The 22336-nt window shown below is 37.7% G+C and overlaps 2 protein-coding genes and 1 long non-coding RNA gene across 8 annotated transcripts in view; 1 reads left to right on the top strand and 2 right to left on the bottom strand.

Annotated features, from left to right (window-relative positions):
* Positions 1-22336, bottom strand: part of LOC145354396 (homeobox protein Hox-A3) — a 43401-nt gene that overhangs the window by 8054 nt on the left and 13011 nt on the right. For 2 of the 6 annotated variants that reach the window (XM_080205697.1, XM_080205663.1), the window contains exon 2: positions 7989-8075. The exons of 2 other annotated variants lie outside the window; for them this stretch is intronic. The gene's annotated coding sequence lies outside the window, so the exon portion shown is untranslated. Of the gene's footprint in view, positions 1-1179; positions 1242-2799; positions 3095-3875; positions 3909-7988; positions 8076-22336 lie in introns of those variants that run through there. 2 more of the 6 variants (XM_080205718.1, XM_080205708.1) reach the window with 2 other exon arrangements.
* On the bottom strand, positions 12430-14917 carry LOC145354425 (homeobox protein Hox-A4). The gene is made up of 2 exons (XM_080205745.1): positions 13976-14917; positions 12430-13627 (listed from the first exon to the last, which is right to left on the bottom strand). The coding sequence occupies exons 1-2, from the start codon at positions 14391-14393 to the stop codon at positions 13302-13304; spliced, it is 744 nt and encodes a 247-aa protein (XP_080061871.1). The 5' UTR covers positions 14394-14917; the 3' UTR covers positions 12430-13301.
* On the top strand, positions 14219-15215 carry LOC145354437 (uncharacterized). Its single transcript, XR_013888854.1, has 2 exons — positions 14219-14305; positions 14941-15215. It is a non-coding gene; the product is annotated as an uncharacterized LOC145354437 (long non-coding RNA).

Below are 22336 nucleotides of genomic sequence, written 5' to 3' on the forward strand. Positions count from 1 at the left end.
TGTTTTCCCCCTGTATTCAGAAAGTTGAAGGCGTTAACGATGCTGAAATGAAAGTGTTTCAGACACAGGAGCGAAAAGTTACACTTCAGAAGCAAAACCGAGGCAGAGGGGGCGAGAACTGAAGGAGTATACGAGCTATAGTCACCACTAATGCATACCAATGCTTCTGTCGTTTATGGCTACGTAAGATTTATGACTTCATGCACTAAGGCTGTAAACAGAGCACTAAAGTGAAAACACTTGCTCCTATCGCTTTATTGCGATGCAACTGCTTGAAAGGGGAAGTCAGCCAGCGTAGGAGGGAAGATAGGGACAAAAATTCACTCGTTTGCAACTTTTCAAGTAAGCCGCTCAATGTTCTATCTGTAGTGAAGTACTTTATTGTCAATGATCAGTCCTCCAACTTTTCTTAAAGTGCTGACTCCAACTTTTCTCTCTTTCTCTTGAGATTGTAGGAACATGGCAAAAAAAAAGTAACGCCACGGATGCTGGATTTAAAAAAAACTTTCTGTTACTTAAGTTTGGCTGAATGAGCTTCAGTTAAAAAGCGACTGGATAGGAATTGAGAGCGTCTGGTTTATGTGAGGGTATCTTCTAAAATCATCGCGAGCTCGTTGGGTGCAGTGAACTAAAATACTGGATAAGAAATGCTTTACGCCATTCATGATTGACGACTCTCCCTGCAGCTAGCTGCTAAGTTCTACAAAGAGAAAGTAAACGAAGAGAGGAGAGAACGATTGGTTTGCTCCAAACCATAGACGATATCCCTTTTTACAAGGTGCCTATAATTAATTCCAACAGTTGTAACTTGCATTTCTAAAACACCTTGCTCGAAATTCGAAGACAGTAACCAAAAGTTTACATTTCCGCCAGCCATATTTAATAATTGAAAAGGCAGTCTGCTATGAATTAGCATCCATTTTATGGCCTAGAATGCATGCTAGATGTAATTTCTTCTGCAATTGATACAGCTATGTTTATTTATTCGTTTATCCTAAAAAAAATCCATATGCAATTTGAAATTATTATAACATACTGTGGGTCGCTTTAGCAGATGTTCAGCATCACCGGCCGCCGGCACTGGGGCTAATAAATGTGACATCTCGCAATGCTCGCATTTGGGGATTTAACGACTATATATGTATTTTTTTAAAAATCAGAATAGTACACAAAACTCACCGAAAGTTTGTTCAGTCTCAGTGAAAAGTCTCTGATTGGAGAATTGTTATTTAGTATAAAGTCTGGAACGGAAACGAGAAACCATTAATTTCCACTGAATGAAAGGAAAGGCGTCGGAGAGCTGGGTTTAAGTAACTCGACTAATTCTGTGTGGATTATTAACGGGCGGGGTGGTGGGTGGGAACAAGTTAGACGCTCGGCTCAATTGTACACATACGATAACATTCCAATAAGTGAAAAAATCATCTCTGAACTATGTTAAGGTTTCTGTGGAATATTGAACGAAATGTGTCAAGCCGAGGATGTATCATTCAAAAGCCTAGTAGATTTTCTGTGCGCCACCCCTAATAAGGCGCTTTATGTATGTATCGTTCTCAAATATGTACGAATCCAATTCTCATTTGCTCTCAAACTTGTAAAAAATGTATTATGTGTGTGTCGTTTAGCCTTGTCAAATTTACACCAGGGCTGGACAATAAAACAAAAAACAACAGTGACGTGTAACCCCAACTGCAATTAAATTTTCATGTATTTATTAAAAAAATGCTCGGTGTTTACATTTAACTTTGCGTCGGCCGGGTGGAGTGAGGGGACAGTAGAGGCCGCAGATATATTTCAAGAATTGAAGTAGAGAAGCCAAATCGAGAGTCCAATGAGGACAAAAAACATCAATTACAACAATTCCACGGGCATGATACATTTGATGCATAATTCTTCACAAAGTAATGCTATCTTCCGATAAATACATTCGCGTCGAACCGAAAATATGGCAGAAAATAACTTTGCTTATTCGCAATGATTTTTTAATCCCCCCACCGTCCCCTCCCCCCAGCCGAATTGGTTTTGGTTTACGCGATTGGTAGAATTACGGTAGGGTACTGATCTGGCTATCAATAATTGCCAATGTGATTTGTCATATATAAAAAGAAGTAAAGCATTCGTTAAAGCAGATTGCATTGGCCCGGCTGTCCCAGTCCACCGAAAACATAAATCAAATCGCAACACCCTGACCTTTCCTGAGCAGGACTCACTGGTGGGTGCAATTTTATATAACATTTGCACCCCCAGCATATCATAACGAGTCTTTCTCCAGCCTTTTATTCATCGCGCATGCATCCTTTAAAAACAAAGGCAGTACTGCGTTAGTTTGTATCGCCTTTTAATTTATTTCGTTAAATTCTCCTGGCAATCCGTATTCCAACGCAATGACGGCCTGCTAACAAAATAATCCTCTCGATTCAGCCTGCTTTGTGCCTTACATTAATCAAATACTACCACGGTGAAGATGAACAAATAGGGACTATTTTTGAGCAACAATGATTTTTTTTTAAAATTTAAACCTTAGATGGACTGTCTTTCTCTTCTCTTCCCCCCCCAACCCCCACAACACCACTGCCCGTCAATGATAGAAGCATAAAATTTAATACTCCTCCATTAAGTGATATGATTCATTGAGATTTCAACAACACACACTTGGTAACGCGAAACCTAAATAACCTCCGCCTAGAGATACTACAATTCACAAACTAGCTAAGTAGATTTCTAAAATGGACGGAGAACCGTTCATTGGAGCGCATTACATAATGAATAAAATGCCAAAAGAAGTAAATGTATATTTACCCCCATGTGATACAATAATCATTCCTCTTAAAGTCCATTAGAGCCGGAAATATCGGCGTTAAATTCTATGTGATAAAAATATACTTTTGTTTGTACACACTCGGGCAGAGAGCGGCCATTGACAGGATTTCAATATTCAATTGTTCGTGTTTTAAGGACAACACACGCATGTGATCCGAACAGTATTCTACAAAATAACTTCTTTCCATTTACCATATGGAGAGAGGATATTATTGGAAATGGATTATATGCCGAAGCAAACAGAAAAAAGGGGAATCTAAGCGTGTTCTGGCACAATCTGACACCCGTAAGTCTTTCCACTGACCTTTGCCTTGAACAGCAATAACTCACCATATTAATGAACAATCAACGGAAGCATTTGGAATACCTCAAAATAAAATCCATTTCGCTAAACGCAGCATCTCGCCCTGCTCGCATATATTCCTTCATGTGAAATCCAGTGCCCAGAGTGCAATCTCTTTAGAAGAAAATAGCTGGCTCTTAACAGAAAGTGGAAAAGCGTAATCACAGCCGAAGCCAGCATAGGTCTCCGATCCAAATGCCACAATAATGCGCTGTATTATGTGCTCACGTGGTCATACGTCAACTTAAATCCTTTTATTTGAATTTGGGTGATAATTAAAGGAGCACCTTTTTCAGGCAAAACCTAACTTTTTACTCAACAAAACCTAAGAAGTTTCTTAAGCAGAGTTTTGTTGGTGTTGCAGAAGGTTGTTCCGCGATAATTCTTTGCAGGAAATCCACGATACGGTAAGTTGTGTCGCCTGTATCTCATAGTGTAAAAGACCTCTATCCGGAGCCTGCAGACTCAACTATTTGGAACGAAGAATAGTTCTTGGCAGCGCACTAAAACCCGGAACGGGAGTTTAAATCGACCTATGAAGAAGGGAGCATTCACATTTTCGACTAAAACAACCAAATAAGCAGGGAAGTCCCACTGTGGTTAGGCTTCCACGCGAGCCTCCCTTTTCAGAGCGTGCTATTGTACTGGACTTGCTTAACACCCACACGTTACACCATGCTAGTTATTGAAACTAGAAAAGGATTATAATTACCTGACAAAGACAAAGCAGTGTCCCAGAAAGCCTAGGTGATTTTAGAGAGTGTAGCACAGGGTGAGGAGTGGACTTGACAGCGATGTAATGATTCTGCTTTCTTTTCCTGTAGAATGGTAAGTCATGTCTGTAGGGACCTTCATGCAAAATGTGTGCTTACACGTTTTCTGCCAATTGAGTGATGCATTGAATTTCTTGCGGAAGAAAGTACAAAATAGATTCAAATGTAATATATGTTAATAGTGATGCGGAACCATCGATGAAAATATGGCCATTGTGTATCTTTAGGGAATAGAATTGACATCTCTGCCTTCTTTATCAGGTTTACCTTGCTTAGCGCAACACGTATTGAAAGTTTGGGGTAATCAAAAGTATTTAGGAGAAAATATCAAGACACCTGAAATATCAATTTGGCTGAAGTTGTTAAAACGTAACAGTTCATGTAAGAGATTGAAGATTGATTCTATTCTCAGCACGTATTTTCTGCCATTTAAATATAATTAGAAAACGTGCTTTTTTCATGTAAATTCTATTTTCAGTATGGTCTCTTTATTCTGTTGCTTTTACTTTATTTTGCCCCGTCCACTTCTACCTTTGCTCCCTTCTATCCATTTTCATCCTGAATATCTCTGAAAGTTGTTCCATAAACATTCACTGCAAGTTGTTTTACACAATATAGACACGTTTCCTTTCAACACTATTCTTGCTTGTAACCATTATTTAGTGTCACAAATGATCGAAAGTTGTTTTAACGCCCAATCCTACAGTTTTAAGCAAGCCTGTATATGCAAAAAGTTTGGGCAGGACAGTTAAGCATGGTTCTTAATGAACTGAGTTAAATTCTAATCATAACAGCAAATCCAAGTATCAGGGTACAAAACAAGGCCAGTTTATTGGTCTCCCAACCTCAGCAAATTTAAGAGAGGTTATGCCTTCTACATTTTCACTCTGAACAAAATCCATGCAATGGTCTTACAAAGGCCGTGGTTAAACTTTCACCCAAAGTAAAACATTAATGAATAATTGATGAACAGTACCAAGTGAAGTTCGACATATAATGTACGCACATACACACGTAAATATATGCATATACGTTTAAGTATGCACATATTTAAAGATAGATAGATAGATAGATAGATACATAGATACATAGATACATAGATAAACAGACAAAAATGTACGTCAGGTTTCTTTGAAATTTGCAAGAAACCTTCTGAAATTGAATCAGACGAGATCGGCTATTCGGAGACTACAGTTTGAAGATATATTTAGGACACTTATATTGGACAAGTAGAACCCATCAAAGTAAGGAAACAGTTCTCACAGCTCACAGTTATATCTTGGGGCTAAAATGTTGAAAGTTAAACAGTTCTTCTGTCCTAGCAACTAATGGCCATTTTTGATTTAGAAGTATTATCGCAATAGCAGCACAAACTTTTAAAAAGTGCAAAGTTGAACTTTAAAATGTTCGAGGAAATAACTATAACCGACGTGTCCATTCTAAAGGTTGAAGAATCTGGAAAAACAGATAATCGGCTGAGGCGACAAGCAATAGCTTCTCTTGGGCCAGGTTTTGTGCATTAATTGAAAACTGGGCCGGGGATTGTTCTATGGACCAATAGATAGAGCTGCAAAGAATCTTACAGCTTACCTGAGATATCAGCCAAATCCAAATCAGCCTCAAAGGACGGATAAAGCCTGCTGCGAAATTGGTAATGTGCTTTAGAGGGGGAAAGTTCCAACGCACCCTGCAGATTCTACATTTTCCAGATTATCCGGCTGTTTTAAAAATATTGCTCACTGCTTACTTGAGATAGTTCCTCTTTCTGCAAAGCCTGTTCAGGCCAGAAAAGCAGGAGAAGGAAATTTAATCCTTAACACTGATCCGGCGCCCCGCAAATACTGAACTGGTTGCCTTACAGGTTTCTGCAGACGTCTGGGACACTGGTTTTCTGCGAGATCTCAGCATTAAAAAGAGAGAGAGAGAAAAAAGCAGCCCAGCAAACAAGCAGGGTCAAATCGAGGGGGGAAAAAAACCTTATGGAATCCGTTCACGTGACTTAAAAATAATTGTTAGCAGAATCTGGATCAAATCTGGTTATTAGGCACATACAATAAAGTTTCTGTGGTTCATTGTTAGGGTAGTATGCTTGCAAGCTCGCATTGCAGTTAAGCGGTGTTGATTTAGGAAAACAGCTGCCCCAGTGTTGAGGAGAGCTAAGTCCCATTGCATTGCGAAGGTAAGGATAAAACCGGGCAGCATGGCAGAGAAAGTGGCGTTCGCACGTTAAGCACTAACCACCGCTACACGTTTCATTTTACTCTTTATTGTTCTTTTAAATGTCCATTGAGACATTACTCTGTAACAAACGTGCAATTATAGATAAGCGATTTTCTCCCGCTGTTTAAGCACGGTTGAATATTATTTCGTTGTCTTTGTTCTCCAGAACAAACACATCCTTTAAGTGGAAATGTTAGACTTTGAGGCTGGGAAATAAAGTTAGGAAACAGGAGCTGGTGCAAGATTTAGGCGGACGCTGACCTGAATAAAATTAGACTGAGTGCTCGGAGCATGAGAAAACGTCCCCAAGAAACGAATGGCTGCAAGGAAACAATTGCTTTCTTTTAATCTAAATTCTATCAACTTTATACAGAAACTGTCCGAAAAATAAATCAGCCAAGTATCAGTAAAATTCTGTTTGTTTTCATTTTAAGAATGGCCTTGTACGAAAATCATTTTTGTATGCGGGTGCCATTGACAAACCCATCACAACAAAGCATTAAGACTGAGTAATTTATTGCACTCCTTATTCCATGCAATAAAACTGCTCTACTTATCAAACGGCACTTTCAACTAACCAGATAATTTGAGCATTCCTACCAATCCGGAACTTCACAAAGTCGAACAACACTATTTGCTTGTATTGTCTGCGGGAAAAGTGTTACCTTTAACCAACATATTACTAAACATACTATTTATGGAATGGAGGGAAGATTTGTGTGCCGCTTTGCCCTACATGCCTGTGCTTAGTCGATTCTTATTTGTGAATTTGTTTTTCTATATTACAAGATTGTTTTTAAAAATATTATTTTGGGGTGATTTTCAATTGATGTTCTATTAACTATATCATGCCCAGAACTTGTATTGAACTGGATTTCTTATGTCGAATAGGTTGAAAATAATGTTTATTTTTAAGCATTGCATTTTGCCTTTGAATAAAATTACAAACCATATCGGAAAGTCTGTCCATTTAGATATTTACACAGTACAAAAAAATGGGGAAAACGGAACTGGAGAGAAGTTCTTACTTCGATATTCCTTGTTAGTCTGGTAACAATAAAATAAAGAAATTGGATATATTTTACGTTCACTTGCAACCAAGGGGTTTCAGGTCTCCACTGCATTTTACCGATTACAGTTTAGTTTCATATGCAAACGGAAATAGAATAGAGATTGCGTGCTATCGCAAGCATTGAGAAAGATTGCTTTGAGGTGACATTTGGATCCCATGAAAAATAAATAGGTGGCTTTATAAAGCATACTGCCCTTCAAGTATGGTTATGTGAATTTTTATTTTGGCAATATGTATGACAACAAATTAGCAAACAGTACACAATTACAGTAAATATTTTTATGATCCTCTCCCTGCCAATGCTGTTGTTCAAATTCATACACAGAGTTGAAAATGAATAAATATGTGTGTTATTTGGTGATGTTACAGAAAAAGTTGTTTTTCCTTTAAAAATGATATTTATGATATTCCCTGTTAAATAAATCAAGCTTTGTGTTTCCAGCCTCAGTGAATTCTTAGAGGCTGCTGTGAACCCGAAACAAAGGAATTACCCTAGGCTTTTGTTCCCTTAAATAACCACCGATCTGACACCCTCAAATGGCTCCATGACTACCTTTTGCAGCCGGGTAATACATTTCAACGTGGAAGGGAACAGCTCTGCGGAGTGCACGCAACCTCTCAGCTTATAACAGAGTTGGAGAAATAAATTACGTTTTCATTTAGTGTTCTCTGATTCCGATGAACTGCAAGCACCAAGCCACCTGTTACACGAAAATAAAACCAGTCCACCTGAATTCAGCAGCAAAGCAAAATATTTTACCTTTCAAATTCGGGCTCTTAGACCATCTTAATGCCCAATTAGACTATCCTGGAACGAGTCTTGATTCTGGATAGAGACGGCCTAGACCTAAAAGGAGTACATTTATTGTCATTAAAAAAAAATAATCGTGAAGCAGTTGCCAAACAGTAACTAATAACGTATTGTTCTGATTTCAGGAGGTGCATCCAATTACAGATGTGTTTCATTGGAATGCCGGCCCGGAAGCTGAAGACATTGTATCAGCCGTTATACTATTGCAATTATCTTGTTTTGATTGATCATAGCCAATAGTGAGAATAATAAAATGTACTTGACTGGAGTGATGAGACATTTAATTAAGTGATATGTACTTTTACTAATGATCTTTTATTGTAAATATTAGGAGTGCTACTTAATTATGAGTGCAAACAATGCACGTTTCTGGATCTACTTTCGGCAGGTACCAACATCAAATGCATCTATTAAATAGGAGTAAGATCTTTGCGAAGAACAAATATATTCTTTCATGAGGGCAAACTGAGTCCTTACGAGTGCAGAGATTATACCAGCATCACCATGGAAATAAATGAATACAATATTATGAAAATGAGAGATTCACTAATTTGTCCTAAAACACTACAATAAATACAGGTGTTTCTGTACATTCTTTAGTCTTATATGTTTTTTCCGGCTCATAGTTGCACATTATTTCTATGCCTAAGCCAAACAGTAGACAGGCAGAATAAGTGCTTCACTTTGCTCAGAATTACATATGTTAGTGCATTTGTTGGAGCACCATAACTCTGCCACTTATTGTAAATCGCTCAAATTAATGAATCATAGAGGAATTTAGCTTATGCCTCTTCATTTCCAAACGCTGCTGCCTACAGTTGCCTCTCAGCCCTGCGCATGTAAGAGATGGTGATTTATTAACGACAGGAAAATTGAACAAAGCAGCACAGCTACACCGTGGTATCCAGGCATACATACTGTGAACTAGAACATCATCATATGTGTTTGTATTTGTTGCAATTAATCATGAAAAAAATCTAAAATATTACTGACACGCGAGAGACTGACTAAACACCATCACAGACATGCCGTGATTTAAATCTGAATACTAAAGGGCGCTATTCATCACATTTATGACAGTATTAAGAAATAAAAAGGTAAAAACATAAACAGAATAAAACACTGCTCACAAAGACACTACTCACCACAATTCGTGCCTGAGTTGTGCCTCTTCCTTTTCCGAGACAAGTCTTCCAATTATAGACTTATTTTTAAGGAAAGTTCATTTTCACATCAGACTGAAACAGATCTAGTGCGAATACTGACGACTACATATCTATTCCGGACCGGCTGCATTAATTATTTAATGAGTCACGTGACTGGGGAGATTAAAATTTCAATACATCCACAGAGGAGACGCGTGACCCTTTATCTTGGAGTGTGGAGTTTTTTTTCCCCTTTTTGCTCCCCTTCTTAGTTGAATCTTTATTGTCCTGGTTTTCTTTTAGTCTTTGGATGCTTACTGGTAAGTGATAATGCAAAAATGACTGGCCTGCCTTGATCCCAGATTTGACAGGTCTGCCATTTGTGTCACCTATAGTTCGAACAGCCTCAGTCCAATATTCTTGGGCATTTCTTCAAGCTGTCTTTATTGTCCGCCTGACAGTTTGATATTGAAGCTTAGTGTTACAGTAACCCGCATATATAACAGTCACATGTAAGACTAACTCTTTCATATATGACTTTACATCCCCCCCAAGGCTGTTAAATTTGACACCAAATCGACCCTCACTAGCCACAGTCGATATTTTATTATACCACTCAAATGTGGATTAGATTTTGCATTGTGTCTGGCAAGTGGAAGCCCATAATTACGGTGGTGCATAGATTGGTCTTTTTAAGGGCAATAACGAATATTGCGTTGTAGAAATAGTTGATTAAAATATACACAATGAGTTTTTATGATTGGTGACAATCTCTCACTGCTTTAGATGCGCTTTAAACTCACACTGTCGTGTTTTGATTTTAATTAAGTCATACATTTTCACATGCGTAAACAAAAGAAATGCTGCATTTTATTAAATTAATTACTTATGAATTTTCAGAATACTGGCCCCAAAGAGCTATTAGTGCAGATATAGTTCATGGAAAGCAAATTTGTATTTGATAGAAAATATATTGGTTATTCCTCTATTCAATAATCAGAACAATGAAGACTCCTTTCTAGGAGAATCATCTCACTGTAACAAGTGAGGGATTAGACCTATTCTTTTAAATTATGACAACTTTTAACTACAAAAATGTTATTAACCAAACCATTTAAAATAAGCACTGTTTCTCACAACGCACAAGGGTTGTGTTTTGCAACTTGGGTATAAATTATCATCAAACACTCCTTTCACAAGCACGTCCCACACAGCAAACGACACTGTATGTGCACACACATAATATATATGTACATATATACACAGACCCACACACAGAAATATATAAACTTTGCTCTTTGTATCGCCGCATATTTAAATACGATTTTTTAAATAACAAGTTATTTGGGACTTTTTGTAGGTTTTTTTTTATAACAAGCTACATTTTTAACCCCTATCTGCAGGCATAGGAAATAGTGGAAAGAGCACTGTCCATCTTTTTAAAGGTCAAGGGTTTGAGGGGTCAGACTGCATCGCTAAAAGCGGCTAATCGGTCAGAAAATCTGTCCTCTTGGTGAACTCGCTCTGGTTGCCCAGCCGTTGACAAACAATGCAACTTTTTATTACAAAAGACCGTTCGATTTACAATAAACCAAAAACATCAAAGAGAAAGAAAATAAAGATGCAAGCGGGTTTTCATTTGCTAAAGGCGTCTAAAGTTTGGTCATTTGAGGGATAAGTTTTAATAAACTTTTCCTTTTCAAAACTGACTTGGAATAAAATAAATTACCTTTTCCCTTTGACTATATGAGCTTATAATTTTCTGTGGTAATAAAAAATGCCAGCAAGCAACTCCAGGATTGTTCCAAGGGGGGAAAAACATGGTGCTCGTCGAGATGGTCACATTTTATTCAAGAGAATCCAATGTGTCCACACACTTTTCCAAAAGAGCGCCCTTCAGACTTGCTGTTGAAGTATACAAAGAAGTATTTATTGAATGAGGTGATTAATGATTCCGAGCAAAATCTGGTATTTTCAATCTGTTTAAAATTCCTCTTACAGATAAGCAAGCACGACTGACTAATGGGGGCGAATTTTCTCATCGTCCGATTCTTTGTCTTTCCAGTCATCCTAAATCGTTATCCAAAACGCATTTACGAATGTCTATGCTGATCATGCTAGCAGTTGTTGTTTGCTAATTGTAAGAAAAGAACAAAATATTTCTACAGCAGCGAGCAGGGGTTTTTTTTCTTTCAAGGAGCTAAATGTGAAATTTCAGTATAATCCGTATCGAAAATTCGGACAATAGTATTTGTGCGTAATTTTACATAATGCCAGGCTATTTCAGTTCTAAACAAGTTTTAAGAGGGACAGCATACATGTATTTTGCCCATCACTAACGTGATGCGTTCTGTGCCTTGGTAGTGTTTATACCTAGTATATGTACAATTTGAAGAGAAGAAAAGCCGCATATTTAAATAAACGAATTTTCATGCTGTGAGCTTTAAATGGTTGCTCGGACATACAGATGTATCAAAATCACTAAGATGTTTATAAAGAAGTGTTGTTTGCGATACAATGAAGCCTCCAATGTCCACTATTTTTTTCAGAAAGCCTGATGTTTGTGCTGTCTTCAATCAATCAATAACATGGAGCGTACTAAAATTATCATCGCCTACAATGCCAGAAGTCACTAGCTACAATTTTATGTTCAATGAAGTAACTATTTAATTGTTTAGCGCCCATTCCCCAAGATTAACAAAATGAAGTCACAGCAATATATTTGAATATTTAGTCCTGCAGTTTATATTTTATTGGCCATATATTACAAATAATAAAATAAACAATGATTTTTTTTTATATTTGGAATGTCGTTACCACGTTAAATAATGTAAAGTACGAGACAGCACAACAGGATGCAAATTAAAAATAATCCCACATGGTTACACTTTATTCCAGGACCGGAATAATAGCGTCTAGGGCCACAGAAGGCCGTGTTCGCCACCTTATAGATGACTTATTATTTGATCGCCTCACATTTTACTGCATTATTTACGACTCGGTGACGTAGAACTTGATGTGGAAAGGCTGTAGAAAGATGAATTGTAGATCCATGCAGTAATTTAACCTCTTTCGCTCAGTTATTCTTCAGAACCACCAGATATTTTGCAGTGTGGGGGTCGAGATGGGGATGGGGGTGGGGGGAGCGGTTGATGGGCGGTGGGGGGGAGGAGGTTAAATTGCTTTAGTTTGAAAGTAAGGATGTGAATATATTCAAAACCGGTCAATTGAATGCATAACCACGTTTTTGAGTCGAAAAAGTAATTCGCCATGTGTTCGCTAAATCCTGACTGAAGTAAATCGTACACATAAGAACTGAGATGGTCCACGAATTAACATTTTATTTAAAGCCCAGGGCTTTCATTTTTACACTGTCGTTTATGTCTTTCGTTTTAGCAACATTTGGCACTGCACATAGCACACTGAAATATCCACAGAAAAATACACAAATCTTACCAATGATTTGTACGGTTTCGTCACAGTTTGGACTGTACCAAAATTGTTAAATATACAACCACTCGTTTGAAATCTCTGGATAAGATCCTTGCACATTCGTTATACTGATATCAGTAACACGACTATATAGAGGATACAGGTTTAAAATAAAAACACCTTAAATAACGCTGGCGACATAATTTATTTCCTATATATGTAGCATCTGGGACAGTTTATTTGCTCTAAAACCATTTCCACATCCACACATATTGCTGCCTTTCTCATATTCTAAAACAGATTTATTCTTAAATTCTCACAAATATTCCAACAGACTACACTAGTTGTGATTATGACGCTTACATTTCCTCACAATATCTATTATTCAGTGTCCGTTTTTATCTCTTTGAATATCATGGAAGAAGCCACTTTGACAGAACCTAGCATCAGTTCATGTGGAGGTAATGAAGGATACAGAATGCACCCAATCAAACAGAAAACACTTTGAAGGTCTGCAGAGAATGGGTTAACACAACATAAATGCTTGCCCTTTTTGGGGTTAACAGCATCTACCCTGGAAAAAAATTCTCACTGCAAAAAATCCCTCCACATTCAAGTCAGTTATGTGGCAGACACATTTTGGTCCAAACTATGTTGTGGGAGAGGGGTTGGAGAGTCGAAGCAGCTATAGGCTTGATGAATTTGGTGCTGAACCATCTGGCTGTGGGCCCTGGGAGGATACTTGTGTTTGCTGGCTTGTAGAAGATGATGAGCTAGCAGAACGCATCTTAGTGTTAGGCAGTTTATGATCTTTCTTCCATTTCATCCTTCTGTTCTGAAACCAGATCTTCACCTGGCGTTCAGACAGGCAAAGAGTGTGTGCAATCTCAATGCGTCGACGCCTGGTTAGGTAACGGTTAAAATGGAACTCCTTCTCCAGCTCTAAGACTTGTTGTCTCGTGTAAGCAGTTCGAGACCGTTTGGGCTCTCCTCCAGTGTAATTTGGGTTCACTGAACAAAACAAAAGTAACCAAACATAAATACAGATACAGCCACGAATCTGACAATGGGATTAGATGCACGTGAATGAAGGTTCTAAAAGACAAGACTTTTCTCAAAGTGTTCTGACAACGGCGAACAATCTACTGCAATAAAATGGCTCTGGGTATTTAGGTTAGAAAAGCATCAAAGACACATGGCCAGGAGCAAGATCCAGGGCAATGAAATTTATGGGCGCTGTAATTACCGACCTAACAGTTAGGTGATCGTAAATCTCATGAAAGGGCTAGTTACAGAAAGGATTCCGCACATCCGATTTCAATTGAATTTTAATTGTTTCAGTTAGCTTTAGTTACTTACCGGTAGTAACGTGAATTTTCTTCATCCACGGGTAAACTATGGGCTCTTTGCTGAGAGTACCTTTCTGGGCAGTGGGGGTTTTCGCATTCTGGCTACACAAAGCTGGTGTGGCTATTGGGACCACTTCACAAAGCTGATTCTGTCTCGGTATGTGATTTTGGAGGCTAGCCTGCGACTGCACATGACCCCTTTGCGACATGTCTTGGTTGCCAGTGCCTTGGACATTGTTGAAGCTGTAGGTCGGCTCTGGGTAGTTTGATTGTGGGTATAGTGCCTCATGATGGAATCCAGGGTCCCGCGGCCGCTCGTAGTATTCAGGAGATTGGCTTGGTATGTAGTTATTTTGAGAATATTCCTCACAAGGTGGAAATTTTGGCTCAACGTAGTTGGAGTTTATCAAAAACGAACTCATGGTCATTAATTTCTGAAGTGCAAAATACTAATTTTTCTCGCGTTGTCGTTTTTCTGTTCCATAAAACCCTCCTACTTGCTGTCAAGTGTATAAAGTTAGCTGTTCATGTGATGCAAGCAGCCAATGGGGTGAGTGGCTGTGGGCCCCGGATAAGGAAATACACCAATGATGAATGCATGGACTCCAGTCAAAAATTCCATATTATCATTCAAAATCTCGTTTCCCCTGAAATTATGTTGTAGCATAGAAAAGGAAAATTCAAACAACCAGGAAGACACTCATTTTAAAATAATCTAAAATGGGTAATGATATTATGATGTTTTATCGAATGCAAATATTTGCAAATACATGTTGACGGAGAAAACATCACAAGACAGTATTAAATAGAGATCTGCTATCGTCTGAAATAGTTTACCCTTTTCTAAGAATGTTTCTGTACAACATAACATGGTTCAGTGCTTTCGTGGTGGGGGGGGGGAGGTGCGGTTTGGATTAAACAATTGGGAAAATAATTACGAGAGTTCAACGCACTCGCTTGTCCTTTCTACTGCAGGGTTGCTGTCAAAGGCATTCCAAGATGCATCGTTTACAAGAAGAATTCCCACAAAATTGCGAAAATACCTGCTTTGGTTGTCAAAACACGAGTAATTTAAAATCCTAGATCAGACCGAAAAACTGTTTGAAGAACTTAATGCACATTCAAAGTACAGGTCGAAGTGTTAAATAACTCAGGCAACAGTAAAGAATTTTGTCCATATACTGCAAATGTACATAAACGTTATGTAATCAATTGAGACTGTTGGCGTAATAAATCTTCTTTAAAAATGCTATCATTTAATTGTTCGATTGTAATGTGACTTATCTAATGAAATACTCTACTATTAGATTTTTTTTCCAGATCTGCTTTAATTGACCTTCATAAAGTAAAACGATGGAAACGAACATTTTGTTAGTCGAGATACCCAATAAAAGTAGATACTAATTATATTATCTTTTAAAAATGAACAAATCACAACTATTCAGTGAAACGATTCATTTGCATAGAACTCTATTCCAAAGCATTGGACAAACGTTTTGTTGATTGTATATTTGAATTTTGAACAAACCGCTCCTTTCAAACATACTCAATAACTGAATGTTAAATGCGTCAATTGTATTTCAGGTGCCCTACTACAATCACACAATTAAATCTGCATACAGTATGATTTGTTATATCAAGAAACGTAATCCGTTTCAGAAACTCAAAACATACCAGCAATAATTGATAAAGCCTTCTAATGTTGAATCCTTTTAGAAGAAGTAAAAATAACCTGCCGTAAAAAAATCGCAAGCTAATTGGCTGGTCATATAACTTAATGTGATTAAAATTGTATAATATTTTAGATTTGAATTCTTATCCACACCAAATGGCCCGCAGAATGAAATTTACCAAATAGAAAAGTGACAATTTGGGTGCATTGCACATTATTTTTTTCAAAGTAGCCATATGCAATACGCCTTCTTCCCTGAAATATAATCGATTCACAACATGAGTTCTTGTCAATCAAGAATGCATCATAATGTTTTAATGTTTGAACGATATACTGTATCCGGGCACGCAAGCCAACGTTTAATCAGACTGAACCTTCTTCAACAATCACAGCACACTGTTTCTGGGGTGCATTTACCAACTACCCTGCTTTAATGCGCAGAATAATCGTCCATTAGAATGCTTTCAACTAAGTATCGAACAGCAAAATTAATTGACTTCCAGTGTAATTAACAGATGTTTGTTTCCACCACTCACTATACAAAGGGAAAATCTGCATGGAAACAGTGCTTATATTTTGCACAATTTTATTGTATTCACCAAGGACATCTTGTGTAAATGTTTATGTTTAGATCATTCATTATATAATTTTAAAAGCTGCGAAAGTCTTATAATGTAAACGGATCCAAATGATTTTGCTAAAAACTTTATTTTTGCTTAGAAAAGCCTCCCCATGACATTTAACTCCCAAAATGTGCTTTTCTCTCTCTTTGACAGGCATGGGGTGCATCTTCTTTCCTCTGACTACGTAACTTGCCTCTAAACAGCGCAGTCGAATAATTAGCTGGGCCAATTTGTGTATTTAAGCGCTTTGTAGAAAAATGCAAAATAAAGGTTCTTATCGCATAAACACAAGGCATTACTTGACCAGCAAATGCAGGTCATTCGCCTCTGCAGTTTTTTTCATAATAAACAGCGATGGAGCCAGGACCCCCAAGTGTTACCTCGCCTGCGTGTACATTTGACATTTTTACTGCAAGGGTAGATTTACAGCCATTTTAAAGCGAAAGGCAAAGTTAACGCGTTTTACGACATTTGCAAAACGTGTATGTTTTAAGAGTTTATATCAAATTTATACTTTAGAGAGTGTCGAGATGAGGAAATCGGTTTTACATAAAAAAGATTAGTCAAGTTATGTACATGGGTGGGGGGGGGGGGGTTGTTTCGCGATTTAGTAAATCAGAAATTAGACGTTACCAGTTTAAATTCTCCTCCGAACAGCAAATCAGTAGTTTAGATGATGAGGAGTGTCATAATTTCTTCATTTACCGACTGAGTCCATCAGCACGGGTCAGGATTTATCAGATAGATTGTACCATGATGAAAATCTGATTGTTTCCAATTCTATCTGGGGCATATGGCTGAAACAGCCGGTGTCCAGCTCACAAACAAAATAAAACAAATAAAATGGCACATTTCGAAGATACATCTTCGAGCAGGCTTGCACCACATCCCACAGAGCTGCACAACTGTGCGTTTATTGGACTTCAACACGGGAAACAAAACAAAAGATTTTATTCAATGAAACGAGATTTCGTAAGGGATACGCTAAGCTAAGTTTGGAAGTGACCGAAAAGTGACACCGTGTGCATTTTATTTCTTATTAATCTTATACATTGACAGTCTTTGTTAAGTAACAAGGCGTGCCATTCGTGAGGCGACATTTTCATATTTGTTAGACGCGGTGACCTGAATTTCACCTCGGCCTTGGACTTAGCCATTTCTAAAAGGCCTATAGTGCTCTTTCAAATACCAGGGTGCTTTGCCCAGGTCATTACCTTTGTGGAGGGGGAAACTGAGCAAAATGCGTGGGTGCTAAGCAGTTCTGAGTGTTTCAATAGCCCACTCGGTAACCGCTTTTAAATGTTTGTAAATAAGATAGTGAGGGTTTGGAATAAAATCAATAGATTTGCAATGTTTGGTTTCATAAGTCGCGTAAAGCTTAATTGGAGGCATATTCAACAAAATTTAACGACTGTCGTGATTAGACAATTTGCTTTTGGAATTTAAAATTAATTTCACTTGCAAAAAAAGTTACACAAAGGACGGCCTTGTTTTACCAATACATCTGCATTTCATTTCAAATTCTTCTCATTGGTGCCTCCGTCCGTGTGCTCTGGGTTCACAAACTTACACAGGCTGATGTTCTGTTTGTCAAAAAAATCGAATCCTTAAAAATATGTTTTAATGTGGAACATGGCTTTAATGTGGAATTTTCTGTTTTAAAACTGTGACAACTTTAAAAATTTCAGCAATCTAGCGACCCTAACCAATTATATTACCGCTTAGGGATATGTTTTAATGTTTTGCAAACTATTCTAGTAACAAGTGTCAAATTAACAAAACGAAATTATTCGTTTGGAGTACGTTTTCCATCTTTCTCAGGAGAAAAAGGAGTCAGATTATTTGCAATGGATACGTTTTTCTCCTTATCTCCGCTACTACAAATGCTCTATTCCTCTTTCATCTAAATCCACGACCTTTCTAACCCTCCGTCTACGTCCCTATCATGTCTCTCTTCCTATCTATCCATAGACACACAGGTCCTACAGTCTGTATTTTAAAGCAATATTGCCCATTTCAAGTAGAATCTGATTTTCTTTTTTGAAAAGTGTCAAATGGAAGTCAGACTAAAGATGGCTTCTTCGGCGATTAACTAATGCATTTAATACAGCCTCAGATATTAAATAATTTGTCTTTCCTTAATTTTTAGTGTATCATGTATATTTAGTAACAAACATTAGTTTCGTTTATCTTTGTATATATTTTATTTATTGACCTATTACCTGTATGCTAATTCTTTTGCTTTCGAAGGCACGGATTTTCCAGTTCTACAGAGTGGAAGAATAATACTGTTGCCCCATGGAATAGCTATATAAGATATTTGCATCTTGTCCCTCGCAATGTGTGTAATATAGAGAATAGTGTCATAGAACATACAAATTCTGTAAGCCCAAATGGCTTATTCAGCATCTTTAAAGGCATTTGACGTTTATTTTGATTGCAACTAAACGGAAAAGGTACAAGAAAATGATTACGTTTGGTGGCAACTGTTACATCCGGGTTGCAATAATCTCTGAAGAATTTGATGCCGCAAACAGAACGTGCCCTTGTCTTCATGCTAAAATCTCATAAACCATTGTGCTTGGGCTTCAATCGTTTACCTTTCATTCCAGGAGTTACGGCTAATATCAAATTGCAACACTGCATTTGCAGTTAAGAATAAAGTTAGCACTATTATTGTGTAGATGGATTTTTATATCGCTGTTTATCAGTCAGTAAAAAAGAAGGCGAATGCGTAGATAACCATTGGCTTGAGTAAGAACCTCAATAAATGTTATTGCTGCATTTTAAACCAGAGACTTTCTTCTCAAAGCAAGCTTTTCTATCGCCGTGAGTCTCTGAGTATACTTGTGGTATTTATACGGAACTGGGAGAAACACAAAGTTGTCCCAATATACTGTATTTCAAATTAGATTATTCAAACTAGATCTCAGTTCAAATATAAGTGTTTTTGAAATGCCCCTTCATTCTAAATTAGTACCAGTGGTTCTACATTGTTCCAACCGATTCAGAATGTAGGGGGATGTCTGTGAAGCCTAAATGATGTCGATCTTTTCCTTGAGTCAGACCGTGTACACTGTTAGCTGATGTACTTGGACAGGCGGACTGCTGCTGTATCCGAATCTCTCTTTTCTTAATGCGACATTCGACTCGAAAAAGGGCAAACCGAAATAAAACAATTCGATTTTTTTGTGGGAAAAGTCTCAATTTTTTTGGTACAGTTGTTGGAAGTTTACCTGCTGCATATGCACAGCAGATAGAAAAAGTACCGTGGTCGATTTTTCAAGATGAAATACAACGTGTCTCGATCATGAAAAGAATATTTTTTTTCTTTCCTTTCGTCAGTAATTGAGGTCGTTCAGTCGCTTGGGTTCACCTGGAGTCCATAGTATGATACACGAGTAACTCAAAGCTATTTTATCTTTTGTGCTGATAGTCAAGATCGCGCTATAACATTGACATCAAACTCTGTCTGTGCAGATGATTACAAGTCGTGCAAAACGTAAACTTTTGACCCTCAACTTTTTGACCTACAGTTGTACCGCCCTACCAACCACGGTACAGGGAGCCCCTTTTCAAAGCACTGCTGAGGACTGAAATAATATCCCCTTTCGTTCACTATTTTCATGATGTACTGCTAATTTCAGGTCTGGGAATGCTGGAGGCACTGTCCCCATCCCCCTTCTCTCCTGCCCCCACCCCATTCAGTTTCTTCCCCCCCCCCCCCCCATAAGGGAAACCTTTCTTTAAACTCAAAAATGGCATGAACCTCCACTGTCTGCAAGCTGTTTATTCAAGTGCTCTTTTATTTAGTTGGATGTGCCAAAGTGGGTAAGTTTTTACTGCATCGGCCAGTCGATGTAATTATAGATAGTATACAAAAACAAAACAAATGCATTAAGCTTTTGAATCTATTTTAGTATTTCCGTCCTTTTCTGTTGCACTGATAGAACAATGGATGCGTGAGCTTCCAGTCCATGCTCACACAAAATGACTGTGAACTTGGTCTAAAGCGAGCTCTGCTGGTGAGTTGCAGAGTGTGCAGATGCATTTTCCTTGTAATTCTCTCTCCCATCTCTCGCTTTTTCCTCAACGCATTCCTTCTTAGATTTAAACAACGAAAAGCCTTTATTGGGGCAATGAAATAACTCACGATTCGAGTTCCGTATTTTGGCAAAAACGAGGAGGGTGCATGCATATTTGTTTTGTTCTATGCCAAAGGAAGGTCATTTTAATGACACATCTCTTAGGGAAAAAGGTGCAAAATTAATAAGCTTATATTACAATTGCAGGTAGTGGACGAAGCAATAACAAAAAAGGCAGAAAAAACATTTTAAGAAAAGAGTTACTTTAGTGCTTTGATTCTATGTCTACATTTCTTAAAAGATTAACTCCAATTTGTCCATCCCTTCCTCAGAATTACAATGTTAACTAATGCATATATATAGTAATTCATATTGCCATCACTATTGTTATAAAGTAACATGATTATTAAAGTGATAATTACTTTTCCTTTGTTTAGGAAACGATTTATCTCTGGTAATAAAAAACACAATCGATTTATTTAGTGGGTTCATGTGTTTTCTCCCCGGTGCCAACCATAGAATGATGCACAGATATCAACACAATGTTTCAACTCCTTACTGCAATATCTTGCATTCAAGTAAATGCAAAAAGTATCAATGATTCCATTCCCGGAAGACTTTAAAAGAGTCCTCAATTTCTACAAGGTCATGCTGCAACCAAAGCTTCTGTTCTGAGAAATTCATAGTAGGCTATCTAGTAACAATTACCTTCCTTGCATTGTAATGTTTGTCTACTCATGATCAGTTAATTTCGCAAAAAATGAGTACCAAAATGACATTATGCAAAACAAATGCAAGAAGTAAAAGATGAATATGACACAACCCCTGGAACCCACATAAGAATATTCATTTCTCTCACACTTCGATTAAAAGCCTTCATTGCAATGTTTAGAATGCAGAGGATTGCATACGAAACTCCATAATAGCTAACTAGATCGCCACAAGTAAGATCCAGCAAACATAATTGGAATAGAAAGCCAGTCTATAAAAGCTATATCCAGCTTGATTATTAGGTAATATGAAAATAATACATTAGGTTACCACGTGCATAACGATATTCTACACATGCATGTCTATTTATTCCCCTAATAGTGAATGCACTATAATATGTCGTGTTCATATACAAATGAAGAAGCATTCGTGCTTTCTCTTTCAGGTTATTTTACTGCGCTAATGAACGCCAAAACAATTATCTGTTACTTTGCTCATAAATAGAAAATCACAATGCTGCAGGACCCCCTAAATTCGCTGAAAGGAGGCCCAAGAAGATACATCACGTTCTCACATAATATGCAGCTGCACAGGTTTACAAATAGGAAACTGCGTTAAGCTAACAGTATGCCCTGCTCTGAATTTCTTGCAGAAGCTCATTTGCAAAGCTTAGGCAAAATTCTATTGTGCCCAAAAGCCAAACATAGATTGCTACTGAAAAATGTGCTGTCCTTTCGGTGCCCTTAACACAGACGAAACGTAAGCACGTCACATTCCAGATTTTATGGCGACCACCTCTTGATTTTACCCCTCGTAACTTTTTTATTAGTTTCACACTTATATGTTTTCTGCGTTATGTTTTTAGAGAATTGGTAAATTTGCACAGCAGCTTTTAAAAAAATATATTTAAACACTGATTAATGAGATGGAGTGTTAAAGGGTAGGCACAAATATGATATCTGATAGCTTTGGAAATGTTGGCAATAGCTCCTTATCAAAGACCTTAGATTTATATTTAGACCACCAATCAGATTTATATATGGTAAAAGAGATTTGGGAGGGGAAAGTGAATCACGGTAATTTCAGATTAAACCTACTGTCGTGACAGAAATTAGGGAACGTGTTGAAAAGATATGTTTCACCAATGGAACAGATGGATTTTACACTGCAAATCATGTTTTTCTTCAGTGTAGAAGTTACATAAGGACGCATCTGTAAAGCGAACCCCCATAACCGCCCCCTCCAAAAAAACTACATTAGTTTGCATACATGCAAGGTGG

Source organism: Carcharhinus amblyrhynchos, chromosome 2 (genome assembly GCF_965287045.1).
Source record: "Carcharhinus amblyrhynchos chromosome 2, sCarAmb.v2.hapA, whole genome shotgun sequence".
In the NCBI taxonomy this organism is placed as follows: Eukaryota; Metazoa; Chordata; class Chondrichthyes; order Carcharhiniformes; family Carcharhinidae; genus Carcharhinus; species Carcharhinus amblyrhynchos.